Here is an 18,738-nt window from a genome sequence, read left to right on the forward strand (position 1 = left end):
TCCTGGACCAGCTAGAGAGCCTTTTCTTGTTCTGGCTTTTAAGATACCTGATAAGTGGTTTGAAGCAGCACAACCAAATGGTCTATATGTTACTTCCCCAATCCGGAGAACCATAGGAGGTCTTTTTCTTACTGTAGAGAAAAAGACGTGAGGCAACTTGTCCTTAACATTTGAGGAGATCTCTTGACATCGCCAGAAAACTTCCACTGGGGTGATAGGCTCCAAAATTTGATGAGATTTACTGCCTACTCTCTGGTATGAATGCATATGTAGAATTCCTGCCATTTGCTTTTCTCCAGGTGCTACCAGCATAGTCTGGTCCGTATAATGGGCCAGCGTGGTGTCCTCTAGGACGATGAGGTGATCAAGATGCCAGTGGATTAAATGGTGGCGCAGAGCTGCAGTTGATATAACTCTGAGGCAGGACAAGAAAGGTGAACTTCCGTCCTTGCCAGGAGAAAGTATACCGATTCTGGAGTGTTTTCCACTTACAAGATAGGGAAAAATGCATTTTCTTACTCAGTATTTGCATACCCAGTTCAGGGGAGAAGTAGCTTTCTGGTGGTCCAGGCTGTTCTGCTCCTCCTATTCTGTGCCACTAAGCTTTTGTTTTGCCTGTCACTCTGTTTATTCTCCTTAGCGTCTTGTCTGTCCTCATCTTCCTGCTTTCTCTAAACTTACATGATCAGAGGGGGAATTCATAGTGTAGACAGTTAAAAGTGTGGGGTCTAGTGTCGGAAACTCAAGTCTGTTACTCCCTAGCTGTGTCACCTGGAGAAGGTTGTTCAGCATCTCTATGCCTTGATTTCCTCATCTTATTGAAACTGATATAATAACAAGTCCACTTAGAAGTGGATCTACTGTGAAGCTTAAACTTTTGGGGAGCTTCACTTAGATAGGCTCCTTATAAGGGCCTGGAAGGAGCTCTAGTAATTTGTTCCTATGGTCATATGTTCTTAAAAAATTGCAAAAGTGATATATTTTAACTGCAAACTGTTGTAACTTCTGTCTCTCTCCTCTCTGACTTCCTCTCTGTCACATTTCCCCTTCTGGTGGGTGGTGCTGAAGCGGCCATGGATATTTCTGGGTCTAAGGCAAAGTTGAGCTGGGGATAGATTAGGTTTCAGTTTAGTGGGCTGTGTTTATGTGGTTCACAGTCACTTTTGAGTGTAGTTATTGCCATACCGTATCCTCGTATATTGCTAGTATAGTTAAGTTACTGCTGATGCAGGAATGACTTTGAGGAATGTGCCTTCCATCGCCTGTGACGTATCACTCAGCATTGTGACACAAAGTGCAAGCTCAGAGTTGTATTATGATAAAAATGTGTTTGATGGTGCCTGGCACTGAAAATATGTGGGTAGTGGAGGAGAAATGTGGTTGGAAACGTATGAGTTGGGATGTTAGCCTACAGAAGAGAAATCTTCCAATCTCCATGTGTATAAAGTTGTGAGCGAGGATTTGATTTTCATCCTCTAAGTAAAAAAAAAGTTCTTTCCTGTCAGAAACATATCTGGTAATTCAGGAACATATAAAAGTATAAACACATCATTAATTTTTTTTCTTCTTTTTATGGGAATAGAGTATTTGGTTAAGCTTAACCACTTCATTTTAAATGAAATTTTAGATGTTTTTGATGTTTCAATAAGAAAGTGAGAAACTATAGACACCTGATTTGGATGTATATGAAGTTACCTGCTTTGGTCATCTTCAAGCTTACTTATAAGAGAACTAAGAGAAAATCTAGGTAAAAAGAATGAAATAAGAAACAAAAGTGATAAAGATGAATGATGAAGTCAATAGAAACTATTCTTATATGGAGAAATGAATTGTAATCAAAATTTCAAATTGTATTAAAAGCTGTAATTCATTAAGAGAGAGAGAGAGAGATTCTGCATAAAGTATAGCTCTTGGATTGTTTGATAATCTATCTCCAACAGATAGTATTTTCCAAAGATTACTACAGTAATATCACCCATCAGACATGCACTTCTGTAAAATGACCTTGCAATGCCCATATATCAAGAGGTGGAGTTTAATCGCCCCTACCCTTAAATCTGGGCTGGACTTGGTGACCCACTTGTAACCAGTCAAATGTGGTGGAAATGATGCTGTGTGACTTCCAGGGTTAGGTCAGAAGAAGCCTCGCAGCTTCTGTCTTGCTTTCTTGGAATGCTTGCTCTGGATGTTTTCTCCTGGGACATTCCCTCTTGGAATCCAGCTGCTATGCTGTGAGAAGCCCAACCCACATGGAGAGACCATGCGTAGGTGTTCTGGTCAACAAATCCAGTCATCGCAGGCACTGGACACGTGAATGAAGAAACCGTTAGATGATTCTGCTCCCAGCTGTTCGAGTCCCTTCTAGCTATCGAGTCTTCCCAGTAGATGACACAGACATTGTGGGGCAGAGACAAGCCATCTTTTTGTGCTTGGTCTAAATTCCTGATCTGCAGAAATTATGAGCACAGTAAAATGATCATTGTTTTATGCCACTAGATTTGGTGTTGGTTTGTTATGCAGAAATAGAAAACTTGAACACCATCCAGTTAATGAAGAAGAAGGAATCAAACACATTGGAAAAAGATGTAGATTTCTTGCTGATTAGACATAAAAACTGACATTAAAGAAGAAAACATAAGTTTAATATGCTGCTACAATGAGAACCTTGAGGACAAACTGGCTGGGGAGTGAGGTCAATTCACAGACTGTTTAAGATAACTCACTGCACAAGAAAACTTGAAATGTCGTGAAAATTTACAGCTAATATATGAAAGAAACTCCATAAAAGTTTGACCAAATCTGACAACAATCCTAAAAGTTTATATAAAATTACCAATAGTGAGTTGATTTGTGAAGTTGAAGAAATTTTTCTAAACTCTCAATAAAAGAACAGCAAATTTCAAGCAACCATGCTAGGGGAAAGACAAACTATCTTTCTAATCTCTCTGCGGAAAGTGTATCACAAAATCACCATCATATGAACATGAAGTTAGTCAAAGAGTAAACAGCAAAAAAGGTAGGAAAAAAAGAATTATGGAGGGGATCAGGCAGTTAATTAACAAAAATATATTATTTTTTTGGATTATATCACATTTGTGGCATTTGCCAGTTTAAAAAAAGTTTCTAGGGCTAGGCATCATAGCTGAGTGGTTAAAGTTCCACACACTTCACTTTGGTGGCCTGGGTTTGTGGGTTTGGATCCCGGATGCAGAACTACTCCACTCATCAGCCATACTGTGGAGGCATCTCACGTACAAATAAAGCAAGATTGGAACAGATGTTAGCTCAGGGTGAATCTTGCTCACACACACACATACACAATTTCTAGGGCCTGGCCCTGTGGCCGAGTGGTTAAAATTCCACATGCTCCGCTTTAGCGCAGACCTACACACCACTCATCAAGCCATGCAGTGGTGGCGTCCCACGTACAAAATAGAGGAAGACTGGTACAGATGTTAGCCCAGGGCTTGTCTTCTTCAAGAAAAAAAAGAGGAGGATTGGCAACAGATGTTGGCTCAGGGCGAATCTTCCTCAGGAAAAAAAAATTCTAATTTCAGTAATTTCTTTTTTCATTTTAAGTAAACATTTGCACCTAATTTTATATTTGTACTTTAGTTTTGTTTTATTAAATAGGGCTGTCTCAAATTATATAAGCTCTTGGTCACACAAAATCGAGACCCAGACCTGTACCTACCACATAGGGTTTTTATGGGAATTAAATAAGACCATTACTAGTCAGAGGTTAGTATCATGTTATCATACTGATAGAGTATGTACTCAAACAATACTAGCTGTTATTATTACTGCTCATTCTGGCTTAACTGCCTTTCTGTGCTTCCTGTTCAGGCCCTAATCAGTTATTTTATGCCTCAAATTTCTATGAGCTCACCACACTGTATGTCTCCCTTTGTTTCAACGGAGAGTGTGCTGAATCACCTCGATTCCAGTCACAGAAATGGGATTTGTAACCGGTGGATGTTTGTCTTGTTTTCTGTCTTTCCACCACCTTTTGAACACTCCTCTAATGGTTGGGAAGTTTTCTGCTTTATGAATCCCTTCTCCCCAAAGTAGAAGCCAGATAATGTGCTTTCCCAGCTACCTTTGCAGCTAGGGCACCAGCATGACTGTGGTTCTGCCAGTCAGACTCATCTGCGTGATACTTTGATTTGGCGCCGAGCAGTGTGGCAGATGGGGATGCAGAATTTACCATGTGGAGAGCAGGTCGGGGAGGTCTCTGGCTCTTGGGGGCGGCTGTGGTCGAGTTCTGATGTCTTGTCCCAAGTGCCATCAGTATGCACTGGGTGGTGCTGTGTGACTCGAGCTTCTGGTGTCAGCTGTATGGATACTGGAGCCACCCCTGTGAACGTTGAATGTCATCCCTGGCTCCACCACTGAGGACCTTGGCTCTCTGCATTCCCTGGAAACTCTATGCATTGCTAAGTCTTTAAATAATTCCTCTCTGCTTAAGATGATCAGACGGGACTCTGCTGTTTGCAACTAGACACACTGACCGATAACACTCGCCAGGGGTCCCTCTGTCTATTTTCTGCCACTATTATCTATTCTTCACACCACAGCTAGAATGAGCTTTTGAAAACTGAAATCTGACCTTGTCACTCAGAATGAGTCCCCAAATTCTTACGTGACCCCCAGCATCCTTCATGATCTGCACTGTGTGGAGGCGGGAGCACACCTACTACCACGCTTCTTGGGTTTCCACAAGGTGGAGGGCCTATTCCACTTCCAGAAGGGAACGAGGGTAGAAAAACCTCCTGCCTTTCTCTCTAGCCCCTCGCTCACTTCTTCACAGGAGAGGGAGTGAACTGGCTGACTGATGACACCGTAGGAAGCATTTTTGCCCATGCGCAGCCTGAGCCCCCTGGCTTTGCTTCTCAGGCCGGCCTGCCTTAGGCTGCACCCGCTCTCTTCTGCTTCAGGTGGTGAGCTCGGGGCAGGCCTGCTTGCAGTGACCTGTCATTTGTATGGACCCCCTGCCTGTAACTGGGAGCGTGGTGGTGGTAAAGGTGGGAGCAAGAAGCTCCTTTCAACCTTCAGTTCAAGCCTTATCCTCCCATCCAACTTGGCTAGTAAAGAAGCTGATCTTTTGCTCCCTGTCTTATTCCAGTGTATCTTCCTAGTTGATAGACAACCTAAAAGGGAGAGACCTGTGGTTAACTGCCCTCTTCAAAGCCCGACAACTTTGGTCACATCTCCCTCTTCTCTTGTCACTTCCCTGTACCTCACATACTCGATTGTAATGGATGCCCTGAGTGGCCATGCTCTCGCTCACCTATGGACCTTTGCACATTCTATTCCCTTTCTTACTTCTCCCCTGGATAACTTCTCCTTCCTGGCCATTCAGACTGCAGTTAAGACATCCCGTCCTCCCTGGAGCCTTCTTCATCCCTCTCAGGCTGGACTAGGACCTCTCCTTTGTGTTCCTTACCATCTTGTCTTGCTGATATCTTTGGTACACGTTTCATATAAAATTGTAAGATTGTAATCACCTGTTAATTGGTCTCTCGTCCCCATTAGGTTGTGTTTTATTCTCCTTTGCACCAAATTCCTGGCACACAGCTTGACACAGTATTTTCTGAATGAATGTATTAAGCTTGAGCTTCCCAAAGTGCGCATCATGGCCCAGTGGAAGGCCACACGGATTGCAAGTGTTCTGTAAGAGAGTGATCCCCTTAGCCCTTGGTTTCTACACATGTGCAGTCTTGGAATGGACAGAGCTCCCAGTTCCATTGCATCTGACCATGAATAACCTTGCCTGGGGTTCCTCAGGGGGAAGCGTAAAAGGAGTGGGGTTTGCTGATGCACCCTGAGGTTTCTGCAGTTGCTGAGAAAAAGGAGCGAAAGCCACTGCTTGGCCTCAGCAGGCTGAGGTGCCCTGCAGACTTCATGTCTACCCCAGCAGCCAGCTCCCCAGTGTCCTGTTGCCCACTGTGGACGAGGGGCCCGTGGAGCTGTGGAGGAATTGGGCTTCCATGTGCCTAAGGAACACTGCACAGCCCAAGGTGTAACCTTTACAAGTTGGAGGATGGGGAGTCCAGGGGGCTTCCGGAGAGTTCAGCTCTCCATAGTGGTCCTGAATCTCTCTCTTCATGTATGTCCAATACCTCTTCTGTTACCTGCTGATGTGCCCTATGGTGGCATCTAAGCTGGCTGCATGCTGACTGCTCTGACAATGCATGCCCATTCTGCACAGTAGAGCTCCCACAGTACTGCATTGAAACACTTGACATGAACCAGCATGAGTGGATATGCGATCCCTTTTCACGATTATGAGAATTTTCAACTTTACCACTCGTCAGTGAAAGATGAGGATGAGCTAGTAAATATAAATATATATTTACATTTAATTTCAGCTATTGTAAAATTTTGAATGACTTTGAAAAAAGTTTTACATTTCTTACTGCCCACTTCTGTGAATAGTTTTCTTTGATGGTGACCATCAGTTATTTTAAGAAATCAATACTCAAAGATCTTATCAGGAGGTATTTAGTCATTTCTCAAGCACAAAATCTAATATAAAAAGTTATGTTCACAGAAGAAAGCTGAAGTTTTCTAAAAATTTAAATACTTTATTTGGAAGTTTAATGTAAAACCAGTATTTAAAAACTTTTATATTACAGACTATTTTACTTTCCTTATAATTATGTAGTGAAATGAGAGTACAATGAATTTTTTCCAACAAACCCTCTGGATGCCTCCAAATCCCCTTCAGTTTCCTCTGGTGTGCCATGCAAATATTAGCACTTTCTCGTGTGCCGTGATGTGAGGAAGGTTGGAAGTACTGCCTGAGTCTCTTCTTCCAGGAAGCCTTCCAGAAACACCCTCAAACTGTAATCAATCATTAACTTTCCAAAGCATGTTTACACACCTTTATAATTACTCTCATTGTATGTTTGTGCTGCTTTGTTCTCTCTCCACTCCATTCTCCCCATGACCACCCCCATTAGATTGGGAATCTCATGAAGACAAGGACCTTATCAGTTATTTTCTGAATATCAGGAACGCCATATATGTCTGGGCTCCTTGACTCTGTGTCTGTCTGAGGATGTTCTCTGACCACAAGTTCCCTTTGGCTGTTCTTTCTAAACAGTGTCTAGACCATTTCATTCCTAGTACACCAGGGTTAAGCTTTTCCCTCTGCTGCCTCCAGCCTCCATACCGATTGTATCAGTCAAAATTCTCAACAGCAACAAAAGCTGCCTGGATGAGGAAGCAGAAAAATAAATGATTAACAAAACGCAGCGTTGTTGGGACCGTGGGGGACCATGCTAGGACTAAGCTCCCTGGACTAACTCCCAAACATGAACCAGTCAGTTGAGGAATCTGCTGGTGCTGCCACCAGGCACCAGATGCCACTTCTATGCCAGCCACTTGCTGCTGCAGCCTCCCTTGCTGTCCCCCGAGAGAGAGAGAGAGAGAGAGACAGAGACAGAGACAGAGACAGAGAGAGGGAGGGAGGGAGGGACAGAGAGCCCTGCTGCTCACCTCTTGTGGGCACCAGCCACTCAGTCGCAGACAGGCATGGGTGCGTCTGATTGGTGGAACCAGGTCACGTGCCTGGGGGGGCTAGGAAGTATTCTCAGCTCAACAGAGGGAGGTGGTTTTTCTCTTTGCCAGACTACCGAAGTGGGGAATTCTCCAAACATTGACGTTGAAAGAGGAGCAAATGCTGGGTGGCCGCAATGAGTGTTAAGTGTCCACTCTCTAGGTCCTTTCTAGGATGCCCTCAGAGCTTCGCCCAGTCTGAGGTGCTGGGGAAGGGGTATGGGATCAAGCTGATGGCACCCTCTGGGAGGAGGACAGGGAAGCCAGAGAGATTCTCTTGTCCAGTTGGACATGTTTTCACCAGTTACGGATGATGTCAAAAATCAAGGGTGGGGAAAGGCAGGGAAGAATATTCATGTGGAATATTCAAGGGGAAATAGCTCCCTTTCTTTTAAAAGGCATCCAGAGCATAACACTGCATACTGCAGAGTGTTTCTGGGAGAAAACTAGGTCAAAGGGCCAGGCAAACTCCCCCATGGGCTCTGGATGGGTTACTTAGTTGGATGTCAAGTTCATAGACATCTGCCTTCATGACTGACAAGGACCTCTGACTACTGGTGTAGCCACAACAATCATCTTGCTCAAAGATCCAGAACATTCTGGCAGACACTAAATGTTCTTCCCCACAGGCAGCATTCCCTTCCATTCTACCTTGTCTTAATAACTCATGCTCTGACAGTGAGTCTGGGGTGTGGGATAGGAGGTAAGACAGAACTTTATCTCTGTTTTAGTTCCAACACTTTCTGCCAGGAAGCCTTATTTCTTTGGGGTGCTGCTTGGCTCTGTTAGGCTGGGAGGAGGAGCAGTCTGGGAGTGGGCAGACATCCCGTGATCCCTTCATGGTGAGGAGATCTGCCTCTTCATCATGTGCCGCAGGGCCCCTGTTACCTCCTTGTTCCGAAGGGTGTAGATGATGGGGTTGAGCATGGGTGTGATGACTGTGTAGAAAAGGCTGAGGATGCGGTCCATGGTGACAGAGGAGCCTGCCCGGGGCTGGATGTAGGTGATGCTGGCCGTTCCAAAGAAGAGGAAGACCACAAGCAGGTGGGAGGAGCAGGTAGAGAAGACCTTGTGGCGGCTGTGGGTGGAGGCCATTGCCAGGATGGTACCCAGGATGCGGGCATAAGAGGTGACAATCAGAGAGAAGGGGATCATGATGAGGATCACTGTGGCTGTCATCACAGAGATCTCGCTCCTGTGCTTCCCAGCACTTGCCAGCCTCAGGACCAGCAGGATGTCGCAGAGGAAATGTGGGATAATTGGGTGGCTGGGGAAAGGCAGAGTGAAGATTAGGGAGGAATGGGTCGTGGCTGTGATGATGCCCATGAACCAGGAGGTACCCACCATGGCCACGCAGACCTGCCAGTTCATGAGGGTGGAGTAATGTAGGGGCTGGCAGATGGCGGCGTAACGGTCGTAGGCCATGGCCGTGAGAAGGCAGCACTCTGAAATGCCTAGAACAATGAAGATGTACATCTGGGCTGCACAGCCCTGGAAGGAGATGGCCCGGGGGTATGGGGAGGCCAGGTCAACCAGGGTCCTGGGCACAATGTTGGTGGTGTAGATGAGCTCTACCACCGAGAGGTGGCGCAGGAAGAAGTACATGGGTGAGTGTAGGGCAGGGCTGGCCTGGGTGAGGAGGATGATCACGGAGTTACCCAGAAAAGCGACCAGGTAGGCCAGGAGCATCATCCAGAACAGGGGGCCCCGCAGGCCCCTCAGGTCAGAGAATCCCAGAAGGAGGAATTCAGGCAGAGTGTGATTTTCCTTAGCCATTACTCCAGGCTAGAACCTATGGCACAGCCAAGAAAGGGAAGTTTGTATAGAAACAATCAGCATTTCTGTAATTTAGTAAAGCACTTTTTATACAGTCCCTCTCATTTCAGATACAGTCTCCACTTTACGGAGGAGGCCATGGGTCTCAGAGGGATTAAATAATTCGCCTGAGGTAAAACCTGGAGAGTGGCAGGACTGGGACTTGAATCTCGGTTTCCTGACTCCAAATTCCATGCATTTCCCACTGTTCCCTATCCTCCGGGTCTTGTGTCCAGGGCCTGACTCTCATGTGAAGAGACTTCAGCCCTTTACTTTGGATCTTCCTCCAGAGTGAGGATGGAGCAGCTGCTATGTCCTGGATCCCTTCGTAATCCCTGGTCTGAAACCCCAGGCTGAAAGAAACTATGCAGTACTCCCATTGTGGAATCAGTCAGGGACTGTCCCAAGCTGGTGTCTAATGATCTCCAGGGTGGGCTGTGGATTGAGAATGTCATGCAGTGTTATGACTGTGATAAAACTCCCCAGGTATATCATGCTTTGGGATTCCACAGGAACCCTTTGTCACAGATTATTAGCTTCTGGCCCCTACTCAGTGAGGGGAGTGTGGCAGGGCCAGTACATATTTTACTTTGCTCTCCTCTATCTGGGCCCTTGTGATCGGCTGCACCAGCTGCTCTGTTTCAGCACTCTCTGTTCTCCCAGGACTCCATGCATTTCCCCAGAGTGTGCCCCCTGCTGGGAATGTTTCTATTCATTCTGTTAAAATTCTACTCATCCTTCAAAGCTCAGCTCAAATTCCACCTCCTCTATGGCAGTTTCTCTGCTCCTCATGGTTAGAAATGATTCCCCTTGGCATTTCAGGATTAAAAATGACCTTATGTGTCATATATTTCAGCATGACAATGCTGGGATCTTATCTACAATGTCTTAGAAGGGTGTGTGCAGTGTCTGTGTGAACATCTGCAGCGATGGGGAGCTCACCCTCTATTGAGGTAGCCCTGTCTAATTTTGCCCTCCTCTGCCTATAAGAAAAATCTTCATCATATTGGTCTTTGCTAAATTCTTAGTCTAACCCTCTTGCTATGTCTAACCCCTCCGCACCAGACAGTCCTTCAAGTCTTTGAAGAAAGCAATTCATCCATGTTCTCATGAGACAGTACCTGTGGCGTGGTCCCAGCACTTTCTAGAGAACAATCTCCACTGTAAGATCCTGCAGGACAAGCTGGGGAGGTGGTGGGGGGCATCTTTTTTAACAGTTGCTGACGTGTCCCAGGTACCTGGTCCCTGCGAGGCATGGCGCTGAAGAGCTCACCATCCATTAAATCACTGGATTTTCACCATTGCACTCTGACACAGAAACCTTCATTTCCTCCATTTTACAGATGAGGAAGTGGAAGTCCAGAGAGTGTTAGTAACTCTCAAAGTCACACATCTAGCAAGTGAGACAGTTGGGGCTCAAGTCCAGGCCTGCCTAACTCCGGAGCCTGTGCTCTTAATCACTAAGTTATCAACTGTGCAGGAGGCTAGCTTCATCACCAGAACAACTAGTATGGCACCTTGCGCATGCCAAGTGTTCAGCTAAAGGTTTGCTAGATGAATGAATGAATCCCAGTTATAAAGACCAAGGAATGATGAACAGGAAGATTAAGTGATTTTTGCAAAGTTAGCCAGCTAGTGAGACAAAGATGGGACACTGGGCTCAAGCGTTTCAGAAGTCTGGGTTCCCAGACTGGCAGAACTTTCATCACCCCCATTCACCCGTGTGTAAGATTAGCCCAACCACCTTCATCTTCAGGCGGGAGTGTCTCAAACTTCCTGCCTGTTGCTCAGAGACCTAACCTTTCTCCTACCCTCGCTTTGCCCTCTCACCATATTTTTTCACCTTCAGTCATTTGCTCTATAGCTTACAATTTTGAGAGTGCTGTGTGCTGGGCGTTTTGAAATATCTCAGTTGACTTTATAACAACTCTGGAGATAATTGTTATTTCATCATTGCAACAAAGGAACCAGAGGTCTGAGGGTTTAAATGACTTACCCAAGATCGCATGATTAGCGAGCAGCAGAACCAGAATTGTAGCTTGGAACCTGAGGTTTCAACCACCCCACCTACTGTATCTCCAGCGAGGCCGACGCCCTCACCCTACACCTCTGGGAGATGAACTCACATCCATTCGGTTTGGACAGGAGTATCTGAGCCCATTGGTCCTCCTCACTGCTGTCAATAACCCTGCAGATGCCCACACCACTTGGATAACCTATGGGATGGATCTTGCTGTTTTCAAATTTTTAAAATGTTATTTGTGCAATTAAAATATTTAAGAACTATTTGGAGTAAAGTCATCTATGACTTCGCCACCTTAGTTAAGTTCTTTTCTTACTTGTATATTGCCCTCGAGTCTTTGTCCCCCTGCAAACTCATTTTACACACTTGTCATCATAGTGTATATGCCATTTTGTCTTTTTCTTTCCTTTTTAATGCTTGCTCAAAGCATTTTGCCATGAGATCACACAGCATTCTGAGTGATCCTTTTTAAAGTTCTTGTAGTAGGCCATTGAGTTTCTCCACTACCATCTAACAAACACTTCTCGTATCTTGCTATTTAAGCTCTTCCATTTTTTTTTGCTACTTTAGATAGCAATGCAAACAATATCTTTGTGTATGTCTCATTTTGCGTCTGTTAACTTATTCCCTTAGGATAAATTGCTAGGAGTCGGATAATAGGCTAAGGGTATAAACGTTTTTATGGGTCTTGTCATGTAACATATATTTTTGGATTTCCTTTAACTGGACATGAGTGGCAATCCCGCCATTCCTTCCCTGAGTAAAGCTGGATTCATCTTGACCCTGTCCTCACCGAGGCCTCACCCTCCATGCCCACCTCATCTTTATCACACTATGAGTGTCTCCTCACCCTCAGTCCTTTAATTACCTCTGCCCCAAGATACCATCCGTGAGGGCGGAGAGAGAAGTTTTTCCCCAATCCTCTGCTCTTTTCTTCTTGGTTCCACAGCTCCCATTGTCCCTGTTTCCGCTCTGCCTCCGTTAATTTCCCTCTTCAACTTCTCTTATCTCCCGTACATCCTCATGTGGTTGGGGCAATATTCAGGGACACACTGGCCCTGAGGCCACTGTTATCCTTTTCAAAGCTTCCACAGAGGAACAGAGAGTCCTTCTGGGTCACAGAAAGGACTTGAGACTCTTTTTTAAAAAAACTATTTTTAATTGTGGTAAAAAACACATAATATAAAATTTTCCATCTTAACCATTTTTTTTTGGCACAGTTCAGTAGCGTTAAGTATATTTGCATTGTTGTGAAGCAAATCTCTAGGACTTTTTCATCTTGCAAAACTAAAACTCTATATCCATCAAACAGCCACTCCCCATTTCCCCCTCCCCAGGACTCTTTTTAAAGCAGGCTCCCCTCCCCCAATGTCTTAGTGAGACTGGCAGATGGATAAATTGATCAGCTAATGGATATGTGGATGCAGTGACAGATAACCTGTGGATAACCGACTAGATGGACAGTGGATGAAAGGACAAAGGTGTGGCTGGCTGGCTGAATGACTGGTGAGCTCAGAGAGCCCTGAATGCAGGAGGTGAGGCTCTTAAAGGGGGACTGGTCTAGAAAGCAACTCTTGAGGGGTAGATTTGTCATCTTGGGGGCAAGAAAGCTGTGATTCTGGAGCCTACTGGGGGAGGGGGAAAATGGGAAGACAGCTTTTATGAAGTCAGGGAGGTCTTGGGGAGCACAGCCAGGCAAACCTTGGTTTTTTCAGATTTTTTTTGGCCTGAAGTATTAATGAGAGCTGTGCAGGGTATAGTGTGTGTGCGTTTGTGTGCATGGGTGTGTTGGGGAGGGTATGGGGCAGCAAAAGAGGATGCAGGCAGCTCCATTTGTGGGCTCTGAGATGGGGACCACCAACAGGTACTTGAGAAAGAATGTCCTAAGTTTTCATCAGACACAGACCATAGACAGTATAGAGGCTATGAATGCCCAGCTGATTTCCATACCACTGGTAATCCCACAGACCAGCACACACTGCCTCACCCCCCCATCCTATTAGACACGCTGCAAACATACATATCACACAATCACCACACTTACTACATGGTACTGCCTACCTCTCAGCGGACCTACTCGCTAACACTGTGAAAGGTTTGCATGCTCTGAGTGTATACACACTTGCCTTTCTGCACTATGTAAAGTTGTGTCTGGGAGAAATTGTCCAGGGGTCCCTGTCTCCTTCTCACCCCTTCTCCAGGCTGGTGGCATCTGAATTACACCTCTGCAAGTGCAATAGTAGAGATTAGGAACCCTCACGTGGACAGTTTTCTCCCATGATCAGGAACACCTATTGGCTCCCAGCCCACAGAGAGAGGGCCCTGATACACCCTCTGTTCCTTTTCCCTTTCTATGCCTGGCAGGGTCTGGCCTTGTCAGGGAAAGGCCCAGGGCTACCCAGCACTGTGTGGGGCACTTACCTGGGGGAGATAGAAATGGCCACTCAGCCAGGGCAGGGCTGCTGGGCACGGGCTTGGGCTCTGCTGTTCCCCTCCTCCTCTCTAGAAGTCCAGGCCTCTGTGGTGCCCACAGTTATTCTCCAGCTGCTGTCATTCCTCCCCCACCCTGGGGGGGTGGGGACCTGGGAGGCCCTGACTCTTGGGCTTTCTCTGGGTAACTCTGAGCTGAGGTAGTGTCATGGGTCAGGTGATTCTGCCTAGGTCTCCAGTGCCTGCTGTATCCTCTCTCCTCCCCTTATCTCATTTCTCTTGGCCAACCCATGTCCTTCTCACCTCATACCTTGTTCCCTCTCCTGGCTAGCTTCCACCTCCTCGCTCATTGTAAGGTCTCCTTGGTCACAAATGGCATGAAATTGAAGGATCTCCCTCCCTTATGTCTAGAGTCTCACCATGGGAAATTCATTCCTTTGCCTGAAATCTTGGCTTCCTGTTAAATGTAGATGTTTCTGGAGAATTCTAGAAGTTAACAACCGTGAAGTATGATTTAGTCACATTGATCTCTAGATTGGTTTGTGTTTTAGATGCGAAGTATTCCAGTGAAGTCATTGCTTGTCTGGTTGCCAGGGCTCATGGCAGGGAAGACAGGGTTTCCATCAGCTCCAGTCTCTCACGTTACTGCAGACGTACTTAGTGGGGACCTTATGCAGAGAGTCAAACCTTCTGAATGTTTTCAGTCGGGGAAAGGTGGTGAAGTTTGGGAGTAGAGCAGAGGTGTTGCCTGGAATGGCCCGGGCCTTGCCCTCAATTCCTGATGTCCTCTAGTTGACACTTGCCATCTCCACTTCCTATCTCCCATTTTCTCCATTTGTCTCTACAAGTCCACTGATTCTTTCTTATCAAGATCATCTACAACCCCATGTTGCCAAATCCAATGGTTAATTTTCAATCTTCCTCTTACTCAATCTCTCAGCAATATTTGACATATCTGATTCCCTCTCCTCTTGAAACACTTTCTTTTTTAACTTCAGTGGCTCCTAAACTTATATCTTTGGCCCTGCCTCTCCTTGTGTATACAACTAAGTATCTCCTCTTTGATGCCTTAGAGGCATCTCAGACTTACCACGCCCCAGTAGAACTCTTGTTCCTCTCCCAGCTTCCTCGTTGCAGTAAGGGGCATGTTACCACCCAGTTGCTCACAGCAAAAATCTAGCTGTCCATTTTTTTATTTTTATTTTTTTATTTATTTTATTATTATTATTATTATTTTTTAAAGATTTTATTTTTTCCTTTTTCTCCCCAAAGCCCCCCAGTACATAGTTGTGTATTCTTCGTTGTGGGTTCTTCTAGTTGTGGCATGTGGGACGCTGCCTCAGCGTGGTCTGATGAGCAGTGCCATGTCCGCGCCCAGGATTCGAACTAACGAAACACTGGGCCGCCTGCTGTGAAGTGCGCGAACTTAACCACTCGGCCACGGGGCCAGCCCCTTATTTTATTATTTTTTATTAAGGTTATGAAAGTTAACATCCTTGTGAAATTACAGTTGTACGTCATTATTAGTCATGTTGTAGGTACACCACTTCACCCCTAGTGCCCTCCCGCTGCCCCCCTTTCCCCTGGCAACCACCGATCAGTTCTCTTTGTCCATATGTTAACTACCACCTGTGAGTGGAGTCATACAGAGTTCGTCTTTCTCTGTCTGGCTTATTTCACTCAACATAATACCCTCAAGGTCTATCCATGTTGTTGTGAATGGGACGACTTTGTCCTTTTCTATGGCTGAGTAGTATTCCATTGTATATATATACCACATCTTCTTTATCCAATCATCAGTTGCTGGGCACTTAGGTTGGTTCCATGACTTGGCTATTGTGAATAATGCTGCGATGAACATAGGGGTGTGTGGAACTTTTGGAATTGCTGATTTCAGGTTCTTAGGATAGATACCCAGTAGTGGGATGGCTGGGTCATAAGGTATTTCTATTCTTAACTTTTTGAGGAATCTCCATACTGTTTTCCATAGTGGCTGCACCAGTTTGCATTCCCACCAACAGTGTATGAGGGTTCCCTTTTCTCCACAGCCTCTCCAACATTTGTCACTCTTGGTTTTGGATATTTTTGCCATTCTAACAGGTGTAAGGTGATATCTTAGTGTACTTTTGATTTGCATTTCCCTGATGATGAGTGATGATGAGCATCTTTTCATGTGTCTATTGGCCATCCGTATATCTTCTTTGGAGAAATGTCTGTTCATGTCCCCTGCCCATTTTGCAATTGGGTTGTTTGATTTTTTATTGTTAAGTTGTGTGAGTTCTTTGTATATTATGGAGATTAACCCTTTGTTGGATAAATAACTTGTGAATATTTTTTCCCAATTATTGGGCTGTTTTTTTGTTTCAATCCTGTTTTCCCTTGCCTTGAAGAAGCTCTTTAGTCTGATGAAGTCCCATTTGTTTATTCTTTCTATTGTTTCCCTCATGTGAGGGGTTATGGTGTCCAAAAAGATTCTTTTGAAGCTGATGTCAAAGAGTGTACTGCCAATATTCTCTTCTAGAAGACTTATTGTTTCAGGCCTAATCTTTAGGTCTTTGATCCATTTTGAGTTTATTTTAGTAAATGGTGAAAAAGAGTGGTTGATTTTCATTCTTTTACATGTGGCTGTCCAGTTTTCCCAGCACCGTTTGTTGAAGAGACTTTCTTTCTTCCATTGTAGGCCCTCAGCTCCTTTGTCAAAGATTAGCTGTCCATAGATGTGTGGTTTTATTTCTGGGCTTTCAATTCTGTTCCATTGATCTGTGCATCTGTTTTTGTACCAGTACCATGCTGTTTTGATTACTGTAGCTTTGTAGTATGTTTTGAAGTCAGGGATTGTGATGCCTCCATCTAGCTGTCCATTTTAATTCATTTGTTTTTTTAACACTCCACATTCAATTTCTCAGCAACTCCTGTCAGTTCTGCCTCAAAAATTTAATCCCAGACAACCACCTCTTGTCATCTTTACTGCTAAAATCCTAGTTTAGCAAATTGTCTCTCACTAGGACCATTCCTGTTCTCTACACTGTGTCCAGCCAGATGGTGTGATTTTCTCCAAGTGCTAGTCAGATGACATCATTCCCCTTCTTTAAACCCTCTGATAGTTCACTGGCTTCTCATTTTAGGTAGAATAAATTGCAAACTCCTTCCCTTGATTTGTAAGACCTGATTTAGTCCCTGTGTATTAAGCCTGTCCTTTTAGTCTGACGTTTTGATGTCTGGGGCCTTACTGACCCTGGGTAGACTGCCCCTCCTAGGGTCAGCTAAGTCCCAGAAATAACAAATGATGTACCTGCAAGCATGCCTTTCATATGCAAACCAACCAATCTAGAGTCCACACCCTCAGCCACCACCCTTATTGGCTTCCACACTCTGGGGTACTACTCCCCTTCCCTAATCATTCCAGGGCCAGGTGCCAGACAACTAAGATAGCCCCTAAACCCAGAGCCCACTGAAATTATTCAAACTAGCTAATCCTAAACCTCCCTAATCTGCTTACCCTGCCTCACCCATTCCTTCCCATGAAAACCGCAATAAAGGCTCTTGCCCACATTGCCTCTCGCTCCTTCTGCCTCCTGACGGACCCTGGTGCTTCTCCATGTGGCTCTGAATGGTGTGGCATGCCCCTCTCTGGTGGAAACTGTGAGAAACAAACTATCTTTGCAATGGCAATTGTCTCCTGACCTGTTGCCCCCTCCATATTCAAGTAATAATAAAACCTACATTTCAAAACACCCTGCTCTTGTCTTCCTGGTCCACTATGCTCCAGCCACACTAGCCTTCTTTCTCTTCCTTAAACACATCACATGCTTTGCTCTTGCTGTTCCCTGTGTCCAGAGGCTCTTACCCTAGATCTTCTCACAGATGCCTTCTCATTATTCAAGCGTCAGCTCAAATTTCACTCCTTTAGAAAGACTTTCTCCAACTTCCCTACAGTGGCACCATATCTTGATCACCCTGTTTCATATTCTTTATTGCATGTATTTGGGGCAGAATTATAACATTTACTTTTTTGTTTGGATGTTTAGTATTTGTCTTCCCCGGAAAGTGTGCTCCATGCAGGCAGGGACTTTGTTTTATTAGTAGCTGTTGCCTCAGAGCTTAGAGGAGGAGCTGGCAAGTAGCTTAGCAGAGGTGCTTTGACAGGTATTACAGATTGCTCACTCAATTCCATTCCAACTCTTTCACAGCATGGCTTTCTGTCTCCTGGAGTCTAGGAAGATAAAGATGACATTCCCCAAACTCCCTTACTCTACTTGTGACCTAGTTTCCACCAAGCTGAAGTACCCGTGTGAGATGCGAAAGGCAGAGAAGCGAGGCAGAGGCCGTGCTTCTCTTGCTTCTGCTGTTTCTCCTGCAAATTTAGTTGTGGTTTTACAAGGCAGTGGGAGCAGAGGTCTCAAAAATTGTGCGTGTCGAGTCAGGGTGATCTGGGCACCCATTTTGTCTTTCATGAATAGAGGTGGGGCTTCTGTGGTTTTGGAGCTGGAAGATGGGGCAGTGGCTTCCTAATGCCCCACCTTCCTGATCTTGGCCGTGGTAGCAGATCTGATGTATAGTGCTGTTCTAAAACTCATTCCTAGAAGCTTAGCTGAGAATCTTCTCTTCCAGTCCTTCCACGAATTTTGTTTTGTAAGTACCTAATTGTCTGAATTAAGTATATTTCTGCTTAAAGTAGCTACAGTGGTGTCTGTTATCTGCAACTGAACTCAGACTGATACACATATACAGCATTTAATACCAGAAATGGCTGCAAGGGTGGGAACATAGGATTGATCATTTGATCTCACAGTGAAGATCCAGGTTCCTTCAGAGGACGGAAAAACTGGTAGTCTTTGGCCTTCAGTTATGAAACAGTTACATAAATGATTAACTACTGTCACCTGAAGTGCCACTGCATGGTGGCT

At 45.1% G+C, this 18,738-nt stretch overlaps 1 protein-coding gene across 1 annotated transcript; it reads right to left on the reverse strand.

Annotated features, from left to right (window-relative positions):
- Positions 1-8,400: 8,400 nt before the first annotated feature.
- LOC124235836 (olfactory receptor 10P1-like) lies at positions 8,401-9,339 on the reverse strand. The gene has a single exon (XM_046654326.1). It carries the CDS (start codon positions 9,337-9,339, stop codon positions 8,401-8,403), a length of 939 nt encoding a protein of 312 aa, XP_046510282.1.
- Between the last annotated feature and the right edge of the window lie 9,399 nt (positions 9,340-18,738).

This window comes from Equus quagga, chromosome 1 (assembly GCF_021613505.1).
Source record: "Equus quagga isolate Etosha38 chromosome 1, UCLA_HA_Equagga_1.0, whole genome shotgun sequence".
In the NCBI taxonomy this organism is placed as follows: Eukaryota; Metazoa; Chordata; class Mammalia; order Perissodactyla; family Equidae; genus Equus; species Equus quagga.